Source organism: Hypanus sabinus, assembly GCF_030144855.1.
Source record: "Hypanus sabinus isolate sHypSab1 chromosome 5 unlocalized genomic scaffold, sHypSab1.hap1 SUPER_5_unloc_2, whole genome shotgun sequence".
In the NCBI taxonomy this organism is placed as follows: domain Eukaryota; kingdom Metazoa; phylum Chordata; class Chondrichthyes; order Myliobatiformes; family Dasyatidae; genus Hypanus; species Hypanus sabinus.
The window spans coordinates 173,270-197,569 of record NW_026778918.1 but is presented as its reverse complement, the minus strand read 5'-3'; the positions used below and the strand labels follow the sequence as shown (position 1 = coordinate 197,569).

At 49.9% G+C, this 24,300-nt stretch overlaps 2 protein-coding genes across 7 annotated transcripts in view; one reads left to right on the top strand and one right to left on the bottom strand.

The window, feature by feature from the left end:
- LOC132385439 (uncharacterized) overlaps window positions 1–13,264 on the bottom strand; it is a 234,833-nt gene extending 221,569 nt beyond the window's left edge. For 2 of the 6 annotated variants that reach the window (XM_059957513.1, XM_059957509.1), the window contains exons 1-2: window positions 8,894–11,993; window positions 7,043–7,303 (exon numbers count right to left, since the gene is read on the bottom strand). In XM_059957513.1, the coding sequence (XP_059813496.1) occupies window positions 7,043–7,303; window positions 8,894–8,954 (322 nt within the window). In that variant the 5' untranslated portion in view covers window positions 8,955–11,993. Of the gene's footprint in view, window positions 1–7,042; window positions 7,304–8,893; window positions 11,994–12,415; window positions 12,499–12,613 lie in introns of those variants that run through there. The other 4 variants (XM_059957511.1, XM_059957510.1, XM_059957512.1 and 1 more) reach the window with 4 other exon arrangements.
- A 3,577-nt stretch (window positions 13,265–16,841) lies between these two features.
- Window positions 16,842–23,301, top strand: c5h11orf98 (chromosome 5 C11orf98 homolog). Its single transcript, XM_059957520.1, has 4 exons — window positions 16,842–16,978; window positions 20,299–20,417; window positions 21,553–21,650; window positions 22,928–23,301. Exons 1-4 carry the CDS (start codon window positions 16,943–16,945, stop codon window positions 23,032–23,034), a joined length of 360 nt encoding a protein of 119 aa, XP_059813503.1. The 5' UTR covers window positions 16,842–16,942; the 3' UTR covers window positions 23,035–23,301.
- The last annotated feature ends 999 nt before the right edge of the window (window positions 23,302–24,300 follow it).

Sequence of the window (24,300 nt, the reverse complement as noted above, 5' to 3'; positions counted from 1 at the left end):
CCTTTTCTGCAGCCGTTAAACTATATCTGATCTACAGTGCCTCACCCCTACCTCTTTTGCCTCCCTCCCTGTACTTTCTGAAACATCTAAAGCCCAGCACTTGAAGTAGCTCCTGCACCATCCAAGTCTCTGTAATGGCCACAATATCATAGCTCCAGGTGCTGATCCATGCTCTAAGCTCATCCGCTTTATTCATAATACTCCTTGCATTAAAACAGACACATCTCAAGCCTTCAGTCTGAGCATGTCCCTTCTCTATCACCTGCCTATCTTCCCTTTCACACTTGTCTCCAAGCTTTCTCTATTTGTGAGCCAACTGTCCCTTCCTCTGTCTCTTCAGTTCAGTTCCCACCCCCCGGTAATTCTAGTTTAAACTCTCCCCAGTAGCCTTTGCAAACCTCCCTGCCAGGATATTGGTCCCCCTCAGATTCAAGTGCAACCCGACTTTTCTGCTTTCAGGACCTCTTCCCTTTTCTTACCTATGTCATTGGTACCAACATGTACCACGACCTCTGGCTGTACTCCTTCCCACTTTAAGGTATTGTGGACGTGATCAGAAATATCCCGGACTCTGGAACCTGCGAGGGAAACGACCATCCACGTTTCTTTCCTGCACCCACGGAATCGCCTGTCTGACTCCCTCACTCCAGAGTTCCCTGTCACTGCTACCATCCTCTTCCCTTCTGAGCCACAAGGCCACCCCCAACAGTATCAAACAGGAGTACAGCCGCTGGGGTACTCTCTAATGTCTGACTCTTGCCCTTCGCTCTCCTGATTGTTACCCACATCTGTCTCCCCAGGCCCCGGAGTGACCACCTGCCTGTAACTCCTATCTGTCACCTCATCACTCTCCCTGACCAGGCGAAGGTCATCGAGCTGCATCTCCAGTTCCCTAAGCAGCTCAACGCACCTGGTGCTGTCCGGGAGGTCGGGAGTCTCTAGGACCTGCCACATCTGACAAGTCAGCTTACAGAGAGGAGGTGCAGCTGCTAACGGACTGGTGCAGAGCCATCAACCTGTCTCTGAATGTGAACAAAACAATAGAGATGGTTGCTGACTTCAGGAGGGCACGGAGCGACCACTCCCCGCTGAACATCGACGGCTCCTCGATAGAGATCGTAAAAAGCACCAATTTTCTTGGTGTTCACCTGACGGGGAATCTCACCTGGTCCCTCAATACCAGCTCCATAGCAAAGAAAACCCAGCAGTGTCTCTACTTTCTGCAAAGGCTGAGGAAAGTCCATCTCCCACCTCCCATCCTCATCACATTCTACAGGGGTTGTAGTGACAGCATCCAGCTGCATTACTGCCTGGTTTGGAAATTGCACCATCTCGGATCACAAGACCCTGCAGCGAATAGTGAGGTCAGCTGAGAAGTTGATCGGGGTCTCTCTTCCTGCCATCACAGACACTTACAGTACACGCTGCATCCGCAAGGGAAACAGCATTATGAAGGACCCCATGCACCCCTCATACAATCTCTTCTCCCTCCTGCCGTCTGGGAAAAGGCTCCGAAGCATTCGGGCTCTTACGACCAGACTATGTAACAGTTTCTTCCCCCAAGCTATCAGACTCCTCAATACCCAAAGCCTGGACTGACACCTTGCCCTACTGTCCTGTTTATTATTTATTGTAATGCTGGTACTGTTTTTGTGCACTTTATGCAGTCCTGGGTAGGTCAGTAGTCTAGTATAGCTTTCTCTGTGGTTTTTTTATTACATAGTTCAGTCCAGTTTTTTGTACTGTGTCATTTAACACTATGGTCCTGAACAACGTTGCCTCATTTTTACCAGCAGTTATGGTCGAAATGACAATAAAAGATGACTTGACTTGACAATGAGCACAGAAAACCAGACTCACACACATACTTCCTGTCTGTATTCTACACAAGTAACGTACCTCACCTCGACCCGTTACTGCCTAAGCCCCGTTGAGCCAAAGCCTTCCTGCTCTGTCTCCCTCTACTCTGTAGTCTGCTCCTTGAACAGCCGCTCTGTAAAGCGGTCTTCATTTTAAACTCTTCCCACGGTTCTCTCTAGCCGACGTCCACGCGCTTGCGTAGTCGTGCCCCATTCAAACTGCTTAAGAATTCACCTGGTACTTCACCTGTTGCTAGGGTGTCTCTGTGAGGGCCCTGGCAGTTTCAGCACTTGCTTTAATTGAATTGAATTTCTTACATCCTTCACATACATGAGGAGTAAAAAATCTTTGTTACTTCTCCGTCTGAATGTGCAGTGTGCAAATTACAGTAACTTACAATAAATACTATGTATAGTAAAATATACAACAGAAATACAGATGTGTCTGCATAAATTAATCAGTCTGATGGCCTGGTGGAAGAAGCTGTCCCTGTTGGTTCTGGCTTTTATGCTGTGGTACCGTTTCCCAGAGGGTAGTGGCTGAAACAGTTTGTGGTTGGGGTGACTCAGGTCCCCAATGATACTTTGGGCCCTTTTTACGCACCTGTCTCTGTAAATGGCATGAATAGCAGAAAGTTCACAACTACAGATGAGCTGGGCTCTCTGCAGAGTCCTGCAATTGAGGGAAGTACAGTTCCCATACCAGGCAGCGATGCAGCCAGTCAGGATGCTCTCAATTGTGTCCCTGTAGAAAGTCCTTAGGATTTGGAGACTCATGCTGAACTTCTTCAACAATCTGAAGTGAAAGAAGCGCTGTAGTGCTTGTTTCACCACACAGCTGATATGTGCAGACCATGTGAGCAGGCACTGGGGACTAATTGAGCATAATTTGCCTCAAGACAGAAAACATCTCCTCCTCTGTAATCTGTATAGGGGCCATGAAGCTAATATCATTTTAAGACACTTCTATATAACCATATAACCATATAACAATCACAGCACGGAAACAGGCCATCTTGGCCCTCCTAGTCCGTGCCGAACCCTTAATCTCACCTAGTCCCACCTACCGGCACTCAGCCCATAAGCCTCCACTCCTTTCCTGTCCATATACCTATCCAATTTTACCTTAAATGACACAACTGAACTGGCCTCTACTACTTCTACAGGAAGCTCATTCCACACAGCTATCACTGTCTGAGTAAAGAAATACCCCCTCATGTTTCCCTTAAACTTTTGACCCCTAACTCTCAAATCATGTCCTCTCATTTGAATCTCCCCTACTCTCAATGGAAACAGCCTGTTCACGTCAACTCTATCTATCCCTCTCAAAATTTTAAATACCTCGATCAAATCCCCCCTCAACCTTCTACGCTCCAATGAATAGAGACCTAACTTGTTCAACCTTTCTCTGTAACTTAATTGCTGAAACCCAGGTAACATCCTAGTAAATCGTCTCTGCACTCTCTCTAATTTATTGATATCTTTCCTATAATTCAGTGACTAGAACTGCACACAATATTCCAAATTTGGCCTTACCAATGCCTTGTACAACTTTAGCATTACATCCCAACTTCTGTACTCAATGCTTTGACTTATAAAGGCCAGCGTTCCAAAAGCCCTCTTCACCACCCTATCTACATGAGACTCCACTTTCAGGGAACTATGCACAGTTATTCCTAGATCTCTCTGTTCCTCTGCATTCCTCAATGCCCTACCATTTACTCTGTATGTTCTATTTGGATTATTCCTGCCAAAATGTAGAACCTCACACTTCTCAGCATTAAACTCCATCTGCCAACGTTCAGCCCATTCTTCTAACCGGCATAAATCTCCCTGCAAGCTTTGAAAATCCACCTCATTATCCACAACACCTCCTACCTTAGTATCATCGGCATACTTACTAATCCAATTTACCACCCCATCATCCAGATCATTTATGTATATTACAAACAACATTGGGCCCAAAACAGATCCCTGAGGCACCCCGCTAGTCACCGGCCTCCATCCCGATAAACAATTATCCACCACTACTCTCTGGCATCTCCCATCTAGCCACTGTTGAATCCATTTTATTACTCCAGCATTAATACCTAACGACTGAACCTTCTTAACTAACCTTCCATGTGGAACTTTGTCAAAGGCTTTGCTGAAGTCCATATAGACTACATCCACTGCCTTACCCTCGTCAACATTCCTTGTAACTTCTTCAAAAAATTCAATAAGGTTTGTCAAACATGACCTTCCACGCACAAATCCATGCTGGCTACTCCTAATCAGATCCCGTCTATCCAGATAATTATAAATACTATCTCTAAGAATACTTTCCATTAATTTACCCACCACTGATGTCAAACTGACAGGTCTATAATTGCTAGGCTTCCTTCTAGAACCCTTTTTAAACAATGGAACCACATGAGCAATACGCCAATCCTCCTGCACAATCCCCGTTTCTAATGACATATTAAAGATCTCCGTCAGAGCTCCTGCTATTTCTACACAAACTTCCCTCAAGGTCCTGGGGAATATCCTGTCAGGACCCGGAGATTTATCCACTTTTAAATTTCTTAAAAGCGCCAATACCTCCACCTCTTTAATTGTCATAGGTTCCATAACCTCCTTACTTGTTTCCCACACCTTACACAATTCAATATCCTTCTCCTTAGTGAATACCGAAGAGAAGAAATCATTCAAAATCTCTCCCATCTCCTTCGGTTCCACACATAGCTGACCACTCTGATTCTCTAAGGGGCCAATTTTATCCTTCACTATCCTCTTGCTTTTAATATAACTGTAGAAACCTTTCGGATTTACTTTCACCTTATTTGCCAAACCAACCTCGTATCTTCTTTTAGCTTTTCTAATCTCTTTCTTAAGATTCCTTTTACATTCTTTATATTCCTCAAGCAATTCCTTTACTCCATGCTGCCTATATCTATTGTAGACATCCCTCTTTTTCTGAACCAAATTTCTAATATCCCTTGAAAACCATGGTGCTCTCAAACCTTTAACCTTTCCTTTCACCCTAACAGGAACATAAAGATTCTGTACCCTCATAATTTCACCCTTAAATGACCTCCATTTCTCTATTACATCCTTCCTATAAAACAACTTGACCCAATCCACTCTCTCTAAATCCCTTCGCATCCCCTCAAAGTTAGCCTTTCTCTAATCAAAAATCTCAACTCTAGGTCCAGTCCTGTCCTTCTCCATAATTATATTGAACTAATGCTATTGTGATCACTGGACCCGAAGTGCTCCCCAACACATACATCTGTCAGCTGACCTATCGCATTCCCTAACAGAAGATCCAACACTGCCCCATCTCTAGTCAGTACTTCTATGTATTATTGCAAAAAACTATCCTGCACAAACTCTAAACCATCCAGCCCTTTTACAGAATGAGCTTCCCAGTCTACGTGTGGAAAATTAAAATCTCCCACAATCACCACCTTGTGTTTACTACAAATATCTGCTATCTCCTTACACATTTGCTCTTCCAACTCACGCGCCCCATTAGGTGGCCTATAATACACTCCTATCAGTGTTACTGCACCTTTCCCGTTCTTCAATTCCACCCAAATGGCCTCCCTAGAGGAGCTCTCTAATCTATCCTTCCAAAGCACCGCCATAAGATTTTCTCGGACAAGCAATGCAACACCTCCTCCTCTGGCCCCTCCTACTCTATCACACCTGAAGCAACTAAATCCAGGAATATTTAGTTGCCAATCACACCCTTCCTGCAACCATATTTCACTAATAGCTACAACATCATAATTCCAGGTATCAATCCACGCTTTAAGCTCATCCACCTTTCTTACAATGCTCCTAGCATTAAAATAGATACATTTAAGATACTCTCCATCTCCTCCTCTCTTTCCATCCCTAACAATGCATTCAAATTTATTATCCTTTTCTTTCTTCTCCCCTACATCTTCGGGCTGAGCGCATCCCTTCTCCATCACCTGCCTTTCCTCCCTCATACACTGTCTATTTACTTGCTCCACTGGTGAACTAACCTCCTCTCCCATAGTCTCCCTCCCCCCCCATCTTACTAGTTTAAAGTCCGCCCTGTAGCCCTAGCAAACCTCCCCGCTAGGATATTGGTCCCCCCACGATTCAAGTGTAACCTGTCCTTCTTGAACAGGTCACTCCTGCCCCAGAAGAGGTCCCAATGATCCAGAAACTTGAATCTCTGCCCCCTCTCCAATCCCACAGCCACGCATTCATCCTCCACCTAATTCTATTCCTACTCTCACTGTCGTGTGGCACAGGCAGTAATCCCGAGATTACTACCTTTGCGGTCCTTCTTCTTAACTGCCTTCCTAACTCCCTATACTCTCGGTTCAGGACCTCTTCCCCTTTCCTTCCTATGTCATTGGTACCTATATGTACCACGACCTCTGGCTCTTCACCCTCCCACTTCAGGATATCTTGGACGCGATCAGAAACGTCCCGAACCCTGGCACCAGGGAGGCAAATTACCATCCAGGACTCCCGGTCACCTCCACAGAAACGCCTGTCTGAGCCCCTGACTATTGAGTCCCCTATTACTATGGACCTCTTTCTTCTAACCCTACCCTTCTGAGCTACAGGGCCGTCCTCTGTGCCAGAGGCTCGGCCACTGTCACTCCCACCAGGTAGGCTGTCCCCCCCAACAGTACTATTTAAGATCTTCCCCCATCTCTTTTGTCCCAGATCTACAACATGAAGGAGACAGAAGGGTGGCACAGTAGCACAACCCTTTACCCAGGTTCAATTCCTGCTGCTGCCTGGAAGGAGTTTGTCCATTCTCCCTGTGACCGCGTGGATTTTCTTTGCGTGCTGAGGTTTCCTCCCACAATGCAATGGTGCACGGTTGGTGGGTTAGTTGGTCACTGTAAGTTGTCCCATGATTAGGATCTATCAGGGGTTGCTGAGAAGGGCTGATTCCATGCTGCCTCTCAATAATACAAAAAAATCTTTAAAACAAAGAAGCTTCTGAAGTTGCAGGGAAGTTGAGAGTGGGGAACGTCTGATTTTTTTTTATGATTTTATGAATGACAATAAAAGCCAGAATTTGCAGAAACATTTATAAATAAAGACCCAGATCCCTTCCCTTTGCAAATAACATTTAAAATTGTTTACTGTAGACACCTGACATTGTGTCAGCTCACCCAGTGGTTTGAGGTGCTAATGAAACTCACCGTCAATAACTAAATTGAATGTTTCTTTTTCAACGAAACTATTATTTGTTGCAATGCAGGTAAATAATCCGCAATCATCATAGTCAGCATCAGGAATATACAAGCTGGAATTGTCAGCGGACAGTTTATAAACAGACGCTATGTCGGTTTCACTTTTCATCCATTCAAATCTGCTATCATTCTCTGAAGAAATGCATTTTAGTTCAATCGTTTGGTGAGCACTGCTGCTATTATGCGTTATTGTAAGCTCAGACCAAACATCTAAAACAGCAAAAATCAGTGTTAATCCAACAATTTCACTTGTCTGCTAAAATCTATTTACTTACAACCTTTTTCACTACCTCTAAGTGGGAGAATTACTTTTTGACCCTTTTTAGGAAATGCATGACTTGGCTTCTCATTAATTTGTATGTTCTAGTCTTCCCAGCCACTGAAAACTGTGTTCACATTTGGATCATTTACACACAGTGGGAAATCTCTCCTCCTCTTTAAAGGCAGATTGCCCATCTGTAACTCCTATAGTGCCATCGCATGGTTATCTATGCTGCTTCACCAAGCTGCCACATTATCATCAGCTTCACACAGGGAGGGAAAATTCAAAACCCAAAGTGCAGAGGGCCTTGGGAGTCCTTGTCCCTAAAGGTTAATTTACAGGTTGAATTAGTGCTGAGGAAGCCAAATACAATGTCAGCGTGCAATTCAAGAGGGTATGATCTGGTATGCTGCAAGTTGGACTTGTTGATTGATTGGTTGAAAGCTGGGGCGGATGGAGGGGACCTATTCAGTCCCAGTGACGACTGGACCTGAAGCCCCGGGGTGAGGGGATGAAGCTGTGCATTTCACTTGTGGCAATGTGTTCACACGGAGTTGAAGCTGTCTTCCCAGGGTTTTGCTCGGCAGACGACTGGCTCTGATGTTTCTGTTTTAGTTGTAATCAGTGATCTCGGGCCTCGGGCTGCGGGGCCGTTTGCTTCTCAGCTGCCGGAGGAGAGGCGCACTGTACCGGGGGCAGTAATGGCGACGGAAGATTTCGAATGGACTATATATCGTCCGGTTGTGTCTTTACTGACAATAGACAATAGGTGTAGGAGTGGGCCATTCGGCCCTTTTAGTCAGCACTGCCATTCACTGTGATCATGGCTGATCATACACAATCAGTACCCCGTTCCTGCCCTCTCCCCATATCCCTTGACCCCGCTATCTATAAGAGCTCTATCTAACTCTCTCTTGAATGCATCCAGAGACTTGGCCTGATGCACCATCAATAACCCTCGGAGATGTGAGGCAAGAGATAGGCTTTTATTAGCTGGAAGAGAGAGCACTATCAGCAGCAAGAGACCATCACACAACATCCTGGAGACTGAGGGAGGAGCAGTGCCTCCAATCGCCTTCATACAGGAGCAGTCAGCAGGGGGAGTGTTCAGACAGGTATATGTAGTTCGCCACATGGCCTCCACTGCCTTCTGGGGCAGAGCATTCCACATATCCGCCACTCTCTGGGTGAAAACGTTTTTCCGCATCTCTGTTCTACATGGCCTACCCCCTATTCTTAAACTGTGGCCTCTAGTTCTGGACTCGCCCATCAGCAGGAACATGCTTCCTGCCTCCAGCGTGTCCAATCCCTCAACAACCTTATACGTCTGACATCCGAGACCTGTTTGCATAGGAGAGGCCACAGGTTTGACTCGCCTGAGTCGGACGTTGGGACGAGGTCTGGGCCTCAAAGCCGCGGTGTCGCAGATGATTTTGTTGGGCAGGACGGGGACTCTCTCTGCGGGACTGGTTAAAGGTCCGATGGACAGGAGGTACCGAAGCATTGGGCCCAGAACTGCTGGCTGATGCCCGCCTCACCTTGGACGAGCACCGGAGCAAACAAACCGAAGGCCCGGAGCCGGGAGGCGAGCAGCGCCATGGTCGGTCAGCCGTCACCATGCCAACGGGGGAGCGACAGTGGAGCCGAGCACCACGTGACCTCCAGCGCGCCGCTTCTCCCATTGGAGCCGAGCACCACGTGACCTCCAGCGCGCCGCTTCTCCCATTGGAGCCGAGCACCACGTGACCTCCAGCGCGCCGCTTCTCCCATTAGAGCAGGCCACCACGTGACCTCCAGCGCGCCGCTTCTCCCATTGGCGGCAAGCAAAGGCGAGTGGGCGGGGCTCTTGATTGACAGCTTCTTTCTGGCCAATGACGGGCAGGGCGGCGCTCTTGCCTCGCCTCCAGGGTCAACGGGACCAAGGAGGGGCTCAAGTCAAATAACTCTTTCTTGTCATTTCGACCATAACTGCTGTAAAAAGACAACGTTTCTCAACAATGTTACATGACACATTACAAAAACTAGACTGAGCTACAAAACAAAAACACAGAAAAAAGCTACACTAGACTACAGACCTACCCAGGACTGCATAAAGTGCACAAAAACAGTGCAGACATTACAATAAATAATAAACAGGACAGTCGGGCAAGGTGTCAGTCCAGGCTTGGGGTATTGAGGAGTCTGATAGCTTGGGGGAAGAAACTGGTCGTGAGAGCCAGAATGCTTCGGAGCCTTTTGCCAGATGGCAGGAAGGAGAAGAGATTGTATGAGGGGTGCGTGGGGTCCTTCATGATGCTGTTTCCTTTGTGGATGCAGCGTGTGGTGTAAATGTCCGTGACGGCAGGAAGAGAGACCCCGATGATCTTCTCAGCTGACCTCACTATCCGCTGCAGGGTCTTGCGATCCGTGATGGTGCAATTTTCCAACCAGGCAGTGATGCAGCTGCTCAGGATGCTCTCAATACGACCCTGTAGAATGTGATGAGGATGGGGGGTGGGAGATGGACTTTCCTCAGCCTTCGCAGAAAGTAGAGACGCTGCTGGGTTTTCTTTGCTTTGGAGCTGTTGTTGAGGGACCAGGTGAAATTCTCCGTCAGGTGAACACCAAGAAATTTGGTGCTCTTTACGATCTCTACCAAGGAGCCGTCGATGTTCAGCGGGGAGTGGTTGCTCCGTGCCCTCCTGAAGTCAACAACCATCTCTTTTGTTTTGTTCACATTCAGAGACAGGTTGTTGGCTCTGCACCAGTCCATTAGCTGCTGCACCTCCTCTCTGTAAGCTGACTCATCGTTCTTGCTGATGAGACCCACCACAGTCGTGTCATCAGCGAACTTATAGACTTCAGGAGAGGGAAATCAGAGGTCCATGAGCCAGTCCTCATCAGAGGCATTATTGCAGAGGTGCAATTATGCAGAAAGCACAGCAGCGCCTCTACTTCCTTACGACTCTGCAGAGATTTGGCATGACATCTAAAACGTGTGGTGGAGAGTTTATTGAGTGGCTGCAATCAGCAATGGCCTGAAACAGAAAATCTCACAGAAAGTAGTGGATATGACCCAGGCAAAGCCCTCCACCATTAAGTTGAAGTGCATGAAATGCTGTTGCAGGAAAACAGCATCCAGCATCTGGAACCTCCCGACCCCACCACCCCTCATACTCCCTTCTTGCATCTGTCAGCAGGAAAGGGGTACAGGAGACTCGGGACTCGGACCACCCTTCAACCAAAGGGGATATCTTCACTCACCTTCATTTGCCCCATTATTCAAATGTTTCCACAACCAATGGACTCATTTTCAAGGACTTTTCATACTGTCATAAAGAAGAACAGCACAGAAACAGGCTGTTTGGGTCAACATGCCAAAACCGTTTAAACTGCCCACCCTCAACAACCTGATCAGGACCATAGCATTCCATATCCCGACTGTCCACATACCCATCCAAACATCGAAATCAAGATTGCACGCACCACTTGTGCTGGCAAATATCCCGCACTCTGACTGAAGTTTCCCCTTTCATCTTTCACTCTTCAGCCATGACCTCTGGCTGTAGTCCTACCCAACCTCAGTGGAAAAAGCCTGCTTGCATTTACCCTATCTCTACCCCTCATAATTTTGTATAACTCTATCAAATCTCCTCTCAATCTTCTCTGTTCTAAAGAACACGGAAGACCAAGCCTATTCAATCTTTCCTTAGACCCAACAGCACCTTTGTAAATTTTATCTCTACTCTGTCAACCTTGTTTACATCTTTCCTGTCAGTAGGTGACCAAAACTGCACACAGTACTTTAAATTAGACCTCACTGACATCTTATACGAACATCCCATCTTCCATACTTGACCCATTGTTGTATGAAGGCTAATGTGCCCAAAGCTTTCTTTACGACCCTATCTACCTGTGATGCCACTTTCAATGATAGTCTTCCTCACTGTCCATTACACCCCCAGTCTTGGTGTCATCCACAGATTTGCTGATCTAGTTAACCATATCATCATCCATTGATTATAGTTGACAAACAACTGAGGACCTAGCACAGTGGCTCTCCACTAGCCACTGTCAGAGAGACAACCCTTCACTACACTCTCCGGCTTCTCCCACAAAGCCAATGTCTAATCCGATTTACTCCCTCATCCTGAATGCTGAGCGGCTGAACCTTCTTGGCCAACCTCCCATGCAGGAACCTGTCAAATGGCTTACTAAAGTCCATGCAGACAACATCCACTGCCTTACCTTCATCCACTTTCCTGGTAACTTTCTCAAAAAAACTCTGTGATTGTTTGGACTTGACCTACCACGCATAAGGCCATACATACCTAAGTCCTCATTGTACGTGGAATGGCAGCGGTGGTGGTTCCTGGATAGGTACATGGACCTTACAAAAATAGAGGGCTGTGGGTAAGGACATGTTCAGCAGAACTTTGTGGGCTGAAGGGCCTGTATTGCGCTATTGCTATGTTTCTATGTATCTGGTCCCTTATACCTCATGTTCTTGATATTTATTATTGCAAGAGATAAATTTGGCCCTCTGGAAGACCAGAATGGTAATCCGCATGTGGAACCAAAACAGGTGGGAGAGATCTTAAATGGATTTTTTGCTTCTGTATTTACTCGGGAGATGGAAACAGAGTCGACAGAAGTGAGGCAAAGCAGCATCAACTTGATGGAGCTGGTACAGATTACAGAAGAGGAGGTGTTTGCTGTCTTGAGGCAAATCAGGGTGAATAGATCCCCATGGTCTGACAAAGTGCTCTCTTGTACCCTGTGAGAACCAAGTGCAGAAATTGCAGAGATATTTAAATCATCCTTAGAGACGGGAGAGGTACTGGAGGATTGGAGGACAGCCAATGTTGTTCCGCTGTTTAAGAAAGGCTCTGAAAATGAGAGGCCGATGAGCCTGATATCAGTGGGAAGTTATTGGACAGGGATGGGAGGGGTCTGGAGGGCTATGGTCCTGCTACAGTCGGGGGTTTAAATGGTTTCAGTTCAGACTAGATGGACCGAAGGGCCTGTTTTGTGCTGCACTTTTCTGTGACTGTTATTCCTTTTTTTCCATTTGTACTTACAGTTTGTAGTCTTCTGCACTCTGGTTGAACGTCCTAGTCGGTGCAGTTTTTCATTTATTCTGTTATGGTCATTGTTCTATAGATTTATCGAGTATGCCCACAAAAATCAATCTCAGGGTTGTATGTGGTTACATATATGTACTTTGATAATAACATCTACTTTGAACTTTGGAATTAACTTTGAAAACAACTACATACTTTGTTCTTCGCACTTTTTCTGATGAACAATCACCGCAAGCTCTAGCCTGTAACTTTTCTTTGGACTTGGAGGTGATTTGATGCGGCAGAACTGAGTGAGGTACGTAGGCCCATGGTGATGAAAGACCAGAGGTTTGATCAATTTCAGAGCCAGGCCGAGTTGAGGCAGAGAAGCGGCAGGATCCAGGACCCAGAGCATGTTGAACTGGTGTTTGAACCGAGGCCAGTCGGAGATCTGAAGCATGAGAAGATATAGCACACTCAGGTTTACCAACTGAGTACATAAGATCTTGATTTGCAGCAGACTGGCGTTCGTACATCAGCCAATCAGCCATCAAACAAATAAAAATAAGGCAGGGACAAGTGGAGCAGCCACTGCTGGAAAGGTGTATCCAGAGATACCGGCCATGTGACAGACACACTGCCACCTGGCGGGTCGGAGGACACACCGCATGCCAATCAACACTTGGTGCACTGCCACCTGGCGGGTCGGAGGACACACCACATGCCAATCAACACTTGGTGCAGTGCCACCTGGCTGGTTGGAGGACACACCACATGCCAATCAACACTTGGTGCACTGCCACCTGGCTGGTCGGAGGACACACCACATGCCAATCAACACGGTGCACTGCCACCTGGCTGGTCGGAGGACACACCACATGCCAATCAACACTTGGTGCACTGCCACCTGGCTGGTCGGAGGACACACCGCATGCCAATCAACACTTGGTGCACTGCCACCTGGCTGGTCGGAGGACACACCACATGCCAATCAACACTTGGTGCACTGCCACCTGGCTGGTCGGAGGACACACCGCATGCCAATCAACACTTGGTGCACTGCCACCTGGCTGGTCGGAGGACACACCACATGCCAATCAACACTTGGTGCACTGCCACCTGGCTGGTCGGAGGACACACCACATGCCAATCATCATGGGCAATGTTATTTGAGGCTTCAGTGCCCAGAGGCTTGAGCAAGAGAAGGTGAAAAAGCTGTAGGTAGATTTTTCTCCAGTTTATTTATTGTTTACTACTTTAGATTTGTACAGTTAGAACAGTAGGGATGCCAGGCAGACATCACTGTTAGTTTTCTGCTCTCGCCTCGATGATTTTAATCTTGCTCACATTTTAATCTTTACAAAATAATGGAGCTGACCACGGGTACTTCATCCTGCTCTCTGTTCGACTTCATCCATCAAGGGAATGGATGTAGAAGTCATCTGGGATTACGAATACCTGGGAACTCACCTGGACTAAAAATCAGGGGCTCTGTACAAGAAGGGACAGAGCTGACTGTACTTCCTGAGGAGGGTCCGGTCATTCATCGTCTGCGGTACCGTGTTCTGTGACTCAGTGGTGGCCAGCAATCTGTAGTCTGCTGGGCAGCCGGGTGAGAGCAGCTGATGCCAAGAAGCTGGTCAGGAAGGCTGATTCTGTTCTGGGGGTTGTGTCTGAGAGCATTGTGGACAATCCCTCTCACCCCCTCCACAACACACTGGACACACAGAGGAGCACATTCAGTAACAGACTGATTCCACCGAGGGGCCACACTGAACGTCAGAGGAGATCCTTCTCCCTGTGCCTACGCAACTCCTCCTCCTTAGCCATTTAAGGAGATGGTTTCATTGCACGTTTGTATTTTGCACTGTTACTTTTGAATACACTTTTTGTATTTTTTTCATACCTCAATGCTTCTATTTTGCATTTTGAAGTACATATCTCTGACTGAGCAACCTTGCAGCAACAATTTCCTTCAGGATAAATAAAGTTTTACCTTACCTTAATGAAACGATGTATGCAGAAAGTGGCAAGTTCTGCCAACTCCATAATGGGCAACAGCACTGAGTACACCTTCAAATTGTGATGCCTCAAAAAGGTGAGGACCCCCATCACCCAGGGCAAGTCCTCTTCTCATTGCGACAGGCACAGGAGCCTGACCCGTACATCTTTGGGATGTGGGAGGTTGGTCCGAGAGAGCCCAGAGATGAGCAAATTGAACCCAATGGTCAATGTATTATGCTGACCTCTGCTATTGTACTGTCTGACGTTTCGAAAGAATGAAAGTACAATAAAAACAATCCTTGCAATGTTTGACAGGCTCCTTTAGGAAATGGGGGAACACTTCTTCACTGAGATGGGGGGTGAAACTTTGGGGCTTTTACTCCTGGGGTGTGAACACTCATTCACTGCATATTTGTGGGGATTCGGGGTAATGGTCCTCAGCAGAGCAGCCATAACCGCAGTAGGTGGAGCATTCAGCCAGTTCCTGTTCCTATTCCTGTCTGCAGGGCCAGGGAAAGAGCACCCGTAGGGTAGGCACAGCTGCCCCGGGAAGCAGCACTGTACTTCCAGTGACTGAAGGAGAGGACCTGAAGCAAGTCTGTGAAGGAGCAGGATAGAGACAAGGAAGAAAGGGGGACATGCTGGGAGAGAGGGAAGGAGGAATGGAGAGGAGAGAAGCAAGTCTGTGAAGGAGCAGGATAGAGACAAGGAAGGAACGGGGACATGCTGGGAGAGAGGGAAGGAGGAATGGAGAGGAGAGAAGCAACTTAAAAGATGGAGAAGGAAGATGTGGAGAGCTGAGGGGAGAGAGAAGGAGGAGTGGGGGATGGAGAGGGAAGAGAACACAACGGTAAAAGGGGTGGAAGGGAGGCATCTCTGGCAAAGCAGGCGATTCCCACTGAGCAACACACAGGAAACTCTGCTAGCTCCATCATGGACTCTGGGCTCCCCGTTTTCAAAGAGCGAGGCCTCAAAAAGGCGGCATCCGTCATTAGGAACACTTTGAGAGGCTGGTCAAGGACAACGTCTGCAGCTTGCTACCACCCACACTGGACCCCCTACAATTCACCTACCGACACAACCGATTGGCAGACGACGCAATAGCCACAGCTCCCCACACTGTCTTTACACATCTGGAGAAGAAGGATGCCTATGTGAGAATGCTGTTCTTGGACGACAGTTCAACATTCAACACTATAGTTCCATCCAGGCTCGACAAGCTGCTCAGAGACCTCGGCCTTGTGCAGCTGATCCTGGACTTCCTGTCAGATCGCTAGCAGGTGGCAAGAGTGGGCTCCCTCACCTCCACCCCTCTGACTCTCAACACAGGAGCCCCTCAGGGCTGTGTACTGAGTCCCTCCTTTACTCCTTGTCACCACCCACAGCTCCAGTCTGCTAATTAAATTTGCTGACGACATTACGTTGATTGGCCTGATCTCAAACAATAGCGAGGTGGCCTGCAGAGAGGAAGTCATCACCCTGACACAGTGGTGTCAAGAAAACAAACTCTCCCTCAATGTTGCAAAAACGAAGGACTGGTTGTGGACTGCAGGAGGAATGGAGATGGACATCACTGGATCTGGGGTTGAGGGTGAAATTCCTTGGTGTCCACATCACTCTGAACACACCAGTTGGTCTCCTGACTTGGTGTGTCTGGGTAGTCTTGTTTTGTCTGGTGAGTTTGGAGCTCCTTTCCGGGGAACGCGCTAAGGCGGTAGCGCGATATTAATACGCAGCAGCCTCTCCGGACTCTGGACTTGGGGATTGCCAAACGTTATGTGGATTTTCTGGTGTAGTCTGGTGCATTGCACTTGTGGTTCCTAAATGACAATAAACTGAAACTGAACTGAACTGAAAATCAATTCTTCTCATTGCCTCAGGCACACACTCAACATTTCAGAAACAGCTTCTTCCCCTCTGCCATCAGATTTTTGAAAGGAAAATGAGCACTACTTCAGTATTTTTATCTTGCCCCCTTTTTGCATTACTTAAATAATTAATTTATATAATACTACTTATTGTAATTTATAGTTTTAAAGATACATCGCAATGTACTGCTGCCGCAAGTAGCATATTTCAGCCAGATTTTGAATCTGAACCGCAACACATGAAATGCTGGAGGAACTCGGTCTCCGCCCGCCGAAACAGCGACAGTTTATTCCGCTGCAGAACCGGATTGTCTCCGGAGTCTGAGTGGACCCGCCCCCGGCTCGCCAATGGCTGGTTGGCGATAATTGACAGGGTGAACGGGAACGACATTGGACCCGCCCCCGGCTCGCCAATGGCTGGTTGTCGATAATTGACAGGGTGAACGGGAACGACATTGGACCCGCCCCCGGCTCGCCAATGGCTGGTTGTCGATAATTGACAGGGTGAACGGGAACGACATTGGACCCGCCCCCGGCTCGCCAATGGCTGGTTGTCGATAATTGACAGGGTGAACGGGAACGACATTGGACCCGCCCCCGGCTCGCCAATGGCTGGTTGGCGATAATTGACAGGGTGAACGGGAACGACATATCCGGTGAGAGTGGAGCAAGCATGGCGCCGGGAGGCAAGATCAACCGTCCTCGTACGGTGAGTGGAGGGGTGGGGGATGAGGATGGAGGGGCGAGGCAGAGAGGAGAGGAGTGGAGTGGTGGGGGATGAGGATGGAGGGGCGAGGCAGAGAGGAGAGGAGAGGAGTGGTGGGGGATGAGGATGGAGGGGCGAGGCAGAGAGGAGAGGAGTGGAGTGGTGGGGGATGAGGATGGAGGGGCGAGGCAGAGAGGAGAGGAGAGGAGTGGAGTGGTGGGGGATGAGGATGGAGGGGCGAGGCAGAGAGGAGAGGAGAGGAGTGGAGTGGTGGGGGATGAGGATGGAGGGGCGAGGCAGAGAGGAGAGGAGAGGAGTGGAGTGGTGGGGGATGAGGATGGAGGGGCGAGGCAGAGATGAGAGGAGAGGAGTGGAGTGGTGGGGGATGAGGATGGAGGGGCGAGGCAGAGAGGAGAGGAGAGGAGTGGAGTGGTGGGGGATGAGGATGGAGGGGCGAGGCAGAGAGGAGAGGAGAGGAGTGGAGTGGTGGGGGATGAGGATGGAGGGGCGAGGCAGAGAGGAGAGGAGTGGAGTGGTGGGGGATGAGGATGGAGGGGCGAGGCAGAGAGGAGAGGAGAGGAGTGGAGTGGTGGGGGATGAGGATGGAGGGGCGAGGCAGAGATGAGAGGAGAGGAGTGGAGTGGTGGGGGATGAGGATGGAGGGGCGAGGCAGAGAGGAGAGGAGAGGAGTGGAGTGGTGGGGGATGAGGATGGAGGGGCGAGGCAGAGATGAGAGAGGAGTGGAGTGGTGGGGGATGAGGATGGAGGGGCGAGGCAGAGATGAGAGGAGAGGAGTGGAGTGGTGGGGGATGAGGATGGAGGGGCGAGGCAGAGAGGAGAGGAGTGGAGGGGTGGGGGATGAGGATGGAGGGGCAAGGCAGAGAGGAGAGGAGTGGAGGGGTGGGGGATGAGGATGGAGGGGTGAGGCAGAGAGGAGAGGAGTGGAGGGTGGGGGATGAGGATGGAGGGGCGAGGCAGAGAGGAGTGGAGTGGTGGGGGATGAGGATGGAGGGGCGAGGCAGAGAGGAGAGGAGTGGAGGGGTGGGGGATGAGGATGGAGGGGCGAGGCAGAGATGAGAGGAGACGAGTGGAGTGGTGGGGGATGATGGAGGGGCGAGGCAGAGAGGAGTGGAGGGGTGGTGGATGAGGATGGAGGGGCGAGGCAGAGAGGAGAGGAGTGGAGTGGAGTGGTGGGGGATGAGGATGGAGGGGCGAGGCAGAGAGGAGAGGAGTGGAGTGGTGGGGGATGTGGATGGAGGGGCGAGGCAGAGAGGAGAGGAGTGGAGTGGTGGGGGATGAGGATGGAGGGGCGAAGCAGAGAGGAGAGGAGTGGAGGGGTGGGGGATGAGGATGGAGGGGCGAGGCAGAGAGGTGGTGGGGGATGAGGATGGAGGGGCGAGGCAGAGAGGAGAGGAGTGGAGTGGTGGGGGATGAGGATGGAGGGGCGAGGCAGAGAGGAGAGGAGTGGAGGGGTGGGGGATGAGGGAGGCGCGAGGCAGAGAGGAGAGGAGTGGAGGGGTGGGGGATGAGGATGGAGGGGCGAGGCAGAGAGGAGAGGAGTGGAGTGGTGGGGGATGAGGATGGAGGGGCAATGCAGAGAGGAGAGGAGAGGAGTGGAGTGGTGGGGGATGAGGATGGAGGGGCGAGGCAGAGATGAGAGGAGAGGAGTGGAGTGGTGGGGGATGAGGATGGAGGGGCGAGGCAGAGATGAGAGGAGAGGAGTGGAGTGGTGGGGGATGAGGATGGAGGGGCGAGGCAGAGATGAGAGGAGAGGAGGAGTGGTGGGGGATGAGGATGGAGGGGCGAGGCAGAGATGAGAGAGGAGTGGAGTGGTGGGGGATGAGGATGGAGGGGCGAGGCAGAGATGAGAGGAGAGGAGTGTAGTGGTGGGGGATGAGGATGGAGGGGCGAGGCAGAGAGGAGAGGAGTGGGGGGGTGGGGATGAGGATGGAGGGGCGAGGCAGAGAGGAGAGGAGTGGAGGGGTGGTGGATGAGGATGGAGGGGCGAGGCAGAGAGGAGAGGAGTGGAGGGGTGGGGGATGAGGATGGAGGGGCGAGGCAGAGAGGAGAGGAGTGGAGTGGTGGGGGATGAGGATGGAGGGGCGAGGCAGAGAGGAGAGGAGTGGAGGGGTGGGGGATGAGGATGGAGGGGCGAGGGAGAGATGAGAGGAGAGGAGTGGAGGGGTGGGGGATGAGGATGGAGGGGCGAGGCAGAGATGAGAGGAGAGGAGTGGAGGGGTGGGGGATGAGGATGGAGGGGCGAGGCAGAGAGGAGGAGAGGAGTGGAGTGGTGGGGGATGAGGATGGAGGGGCGAGGCAGAGATGAGAGAGGAGTGGAGTGGTGGGGGATGAGGATGGAGGGGCGAGGCAGAGATGAGAGGAGAGGAGTGTAGTGGTGGGGGATGAGGATGGAGGGGCGAGGCAGAGAGGAGAGGAGTGGGGGGGTGGGGATGAGGATGGAGGGGCGAGGCAGAGAGGAGGAGAGGAGTGGAGTGGTGGGGGATGAGGATGGAGGGGCTAGGCAGAGAGGAGTGGAGGGGTGGGGGATGAGGATGGAGGGGCGAGGCAGAGATGAGAGGAGAGGAGTGGAGTGGTGGGGGATGAGGATGGAGGGGCGAGGCAGAGAGGAGAGGAGTGGAGGGGTGTGGGATGAGGATGGAGGGGCAAGGCAGAGAGGAGAGGAGTGGAGGGGTGGGGGATGAGGATGGAGGGGTGAGGCAGAGAGGAGAGGAGTGGAGGGTGGGGGATGAGGATGGAGGGGCGAGGCAGAGAGGAGGGGAGTGGAGTGGTGGGGGATGAGGATGGAGGGGCGAGGCAGAGAGGAGAGGAGTGGAGTGGTGGGGGATGAGGATGGAGGGGCGAAGCAGAGAGGAGAGGAGTGGAGGGGTGGGGGATGAGGATGGAGGGGCGAGGCAGAGAGGAGAGGAGTGGTGGGGGATGAGGATGGAGGGGCGAGGCAGAGAGGAGTGGAGTGGAGGGGAGGGGTGGGGGATGAGGATGGAGGGGCGAGGCAGAGAGGAGAGGAGTGGAGGGGAGGGGGTGAGGGAGAGGGAGGCTGCTTGCCTCCCCTGCTCATTGCTGGTGGCCCATCATTTCAATTCAGCTTCCCTGTCCCGGCCTCCTCTCTCGGGCTGGAGGAGAAACACCTCGTATTCCCTCTCCCCCTCGCCTACCACCTGCCTCCCCCCTTGACTGATTGCTTTTTCTCCGCGGATGCTGCCTGAGCGATTGAGTTCCTCCTGCATTTTGTGTGAGTTGCTCTGGATTTCCAGCATCTGTGGAACCTCTTGTGTTTAATTATTTTCCTCCTGTGGCCTCTGCAGGAGTTACAGAGGAAGCTTTTCAAGAGGCGACGGGTTGCCAGAAAAGCGAAGAGGAAGGCTATAGTTGGCGCTGTGATTGACGAGGGTCTGATCACCATCCATCACCTGAAGAAGCGATGGTGAGAGAGCAGCCGCTGCACCGGTCTCATGCCAATCGGTTAAGCTCCCACTTTCTGCTGTCACAGGCCGATGTGGCATCACCTCAGTCCTGAGGAAGGGTCTCAGCCTGAAACGTCTGCTGTTCATTCGTTTCCTATTGAGTTCCTGATACATTTTGTGTGTGTCAGCTCAGTCAGAAAGTGCTCTCTCCACATCCCTTTCCCAGGGGCCATGGGTGCCTGGTCCGAGTTTATCCTGGATCGGGAAATGTTTGTGCACTGAGAGACTTGAAGTACCGGGGGCATTGGGTCGATCTGAAACCCCCTCTCCTTCTCTCCTGATTCAATCCCCAAACCACAGTCTGCACTCTTCCAATTCTGGCCTCAAGTTTAATACCTCAAGTTTAAAGCCGACGGCCTTTCCTACAACTTCCTATCCCTCTGGAATTCCACAGCCGTCTGTCGGTTTCCTCTCCTGTTCTGGTCAAAGGTTACTTTGCCTGAATAGCAAATGACTGCTCTTTGAATCAGGCCCTTCAGCCCATCTAGCCAATGCCAAAATGTTTCTCTGCCTGCAGGACCTTAGCCCTCCATATCCCTCCCATCCATGTACTTGTCCAAACTTACCTGAAATGAAACCTGCACTTCCACTTCTGCTGGCAGCTTGTTCCATGTTCTCACCACATTCTGAACGAAGAACTTTCCTCTTGAAAATTTCACCTTTCACCCACGACCTCTAGTTGTCATTTCGCCCAACCTCCGCAGGAAAAGCCTGCTTGCATTTACGCTATCGATATCAAATTCTCCCTGTAACTCGGATCCTCAGGTCCCAGCAAGACTGTGAACATTTTCTCTCTGCTCTTTCAATCTTATTAATATCTTCCTTGTAGGTAGGTGATGAAAACTGCACACAAGACTCCAAATTAGGCCTCGCCAACGTCTGTTCCAACTCCTGTACAAAGCACTTCGATTTCTGTGCTAAAATCTTTCTTTACAGCTCTATCTCCCCGTGAATCAGTGAATCGTGGATTTGTATTCCCAGATTCCTTTGTTGTGCCACAGTCCTCAGTGGCCTGTGCAAGTCTCAGGTATTGCTCTTTGAGGGGTTGGGTTAAGCAGTGCGGTACTACACGTGTTTGATGGTTCTCATTTGCAGTTCCAATAAAAGAGCAAATATCACACTGTCTGGGAAGAAGAGGAGGAAACTGCAGAAACAGATCCAGCACAGTCAGAGGGAGCGCTCCGCTATGGATGGTACGTGAGACAATCTCTCCCTGCTTTCCCCTCAGGGAATATTTCTGCTTGCTTAAGCTGCTGGGAGCACTCGTCTGGGTAGGGGTCCCAGGAGAAAGAGACGCGGGTGGTATTCTCAACCTGGCGGTGACGTGTTAGTTTGGTTTCTTGCCAGGATGGCATGAAAGAATCTGAATCAGGTTTATTATCACTGACGTATAGTTTGTTGTTTTGTGGCAGCAGTACAGTGCTGTGTATAAAAATGACTAAGTTACAACAATACGTACTTCAGAAAGAGAACATAATAGTGAGTTGTAAGCTCAGCCAGCTCCCTCACCTTCCCAACATCGAGGACTCCAGTAGACGAGGCCTCAATGTTGGGAAACATCACTTGGCACATGTCCTCTTCTCACTGCTACCATCAGGGAGGAGGTACAGGAGCCTGCAGACACACACTCAACGATTCAGGAGCACCTTCTCCCCCTCTACCATCAGGGACGAGGTACAGGAGCCTGCAGACACACACTCAGCGATTCAGGAACAGCTTCTTCCCCTCTGCCATCAGGGAGGGGGTACAGGAGCCTGCAGACACACACTCAGCGATTCAGGAACAGCTTCTCCCCCTCTGCCATCAGGGACGAGGTACAGGAGCCTGAAGGCACACACTCAGTGATTCAGGAACAGCTTCTCCCCCTCTGTCATCAGGGAGGGGGTACAGGAGCCTGCAGACACACACTCAGCGATTCAGGAACAGCTTCTTCCCCTCTGCCATCAGGGAGGAGGTACAGGAGCCTGCAGACACACACTCAGCGATTCAGGAACAGCTTCTCCCCCTCTACCATCAGGGAGGGGGTACAGGAGCCTGAAGGCACACACTCAACGATTCAGGAGCACCTTCTCCCCCTCTGCCATCAGGGAGGGGGTACAGGAGCCTGCAGACACACACTCAGCGATTCAGGAACAGCTTCTCCCCCTCTGCCATCAGGGAGGAGGTACAGGAGCCTGCAGACACACACTCAGCGATTCAGGAGCAGCTTCCCTACTGCTGTCAGATTTCTGAGCCGACAATGAACCCATGAATACTGTCTCATCATTTTTGCTTTCTTTTTGCAGTTTTTATGTATGTTCCTTATAATTTATTGCAAGTTTTTTGCCTTGCTGCCAAGAGATAACAAATTTAACAGCATTTGTCAGTGATAATTCTGATTCACCCACCACCCCCCTCTGCATGCAGTCTGTTTGCTGAGTCACTCCTGTTCAAATGATTTGACCATATTTTTGTCCTTTGGCATTTCCAGTTGAACCCATTCTTCAAAGGACCAGGCAGGCGGTGGAGGTGAGGGAGAGAGGGGCGGAGCAGAAAGTGGAGCTGCTGGATATAGACATGAAGGAGGAACAGTCGTAGAGCGGAGCGGTGAATGTGTGAAAAGCACAAGGTAGAGCTGGCGGAGCCCTGGAGGCCTTGGGGTGTGGAACCAGACTGATCTGCGTCTCTGACCAAACCACTACCATCAACCGTAATGAAGAGACAGTTGTTAATAGCACCCAGTTCCAGTGCAGCTCCTGTACGGAGTGGCCCATCAGCAGTGTGGTGTGAAATAATACTGATTACAGGCAATATAGTGCAAAGTGCAAACATGAAATAAAAGAAAAAGTGTTCGTTCAAAGCCAAGTTAAATTGTTTTTGAGTCTGCGTCACTTGTAGTTTTAGGTTTCGGAGCGTAGTTCCAAAAAATCCTGTCAATTATCCTTCGAGGAAGATTGTTTGGAAGAAGATCTGGGAGCTGAAGCAGGATTATAAAACAATTTTCTGATGTACTTGGGACCGAAGCCTGTACAGGTGAGGTGCCTTGCAGCTGAACTGGAAGGGGACTAATGTTTGCTCGGGCTGCACGGTGGGGTTTAAACTGGAGTTGCAAGGGGACAAGAGCCAGAGTTCAGAATAGTTAGTGGAGAGACAGTAAGACACCTCTTTATGCATATTTAAGGCAGAGGTTGATAGATTCTGGATGGGTTAGGGCTTGAAGGGATACAGGGAGAAGGCAGAGATTTGGGCTGAGAGGAAAATTGGATCAGCCATGATGAAATGGTGGACCAGACTTGATGGGCCGAATGGCTTAATTCTGCTCCTATATCTTCTGGTATGATCGTGTTAATGAGGCTATATTACAGAGCACCCAACAATCTGAGGAATTCTGCAGAAAGATTGCAAGAAACATAATATTGCTGAAGGAGGTGATTATAACTGTCCACGTACTGACTGGGACTCCCCTGCAGTACATTGGATAAGAGGTTGTCAGGTGTGTTCAGGAAATCTCAGAAAGAATCTGGCAAATGAGGATTGCAACTTGCTGTTTTCTAGCAAAGCTGTACTTGTTAAGTGGGAAGCCTTCAAAAGTGTAATTTTGAGAGTACAAATTTTATGTGGACCTGCTGGAATAAAAGGCGAGGGTAACAGGTGTAGACAACCTTGGTTTTCAGGAGACATTGAGGCCCTGGTTAAAAGAAAAAGAGGAGGTGCATACCAGGTAGGAACAAATGAGGTGCTTGCTGCAAGAGAACACTTAAGGAAGAAATCAGGAGGGCTAAAAGAAGGCACCAGGCTGCCCAATCAGACAAGGTGAAGGAGAATCCGAAGGGGTTCTACAGATGTATTAAGAGCAAAAGGACT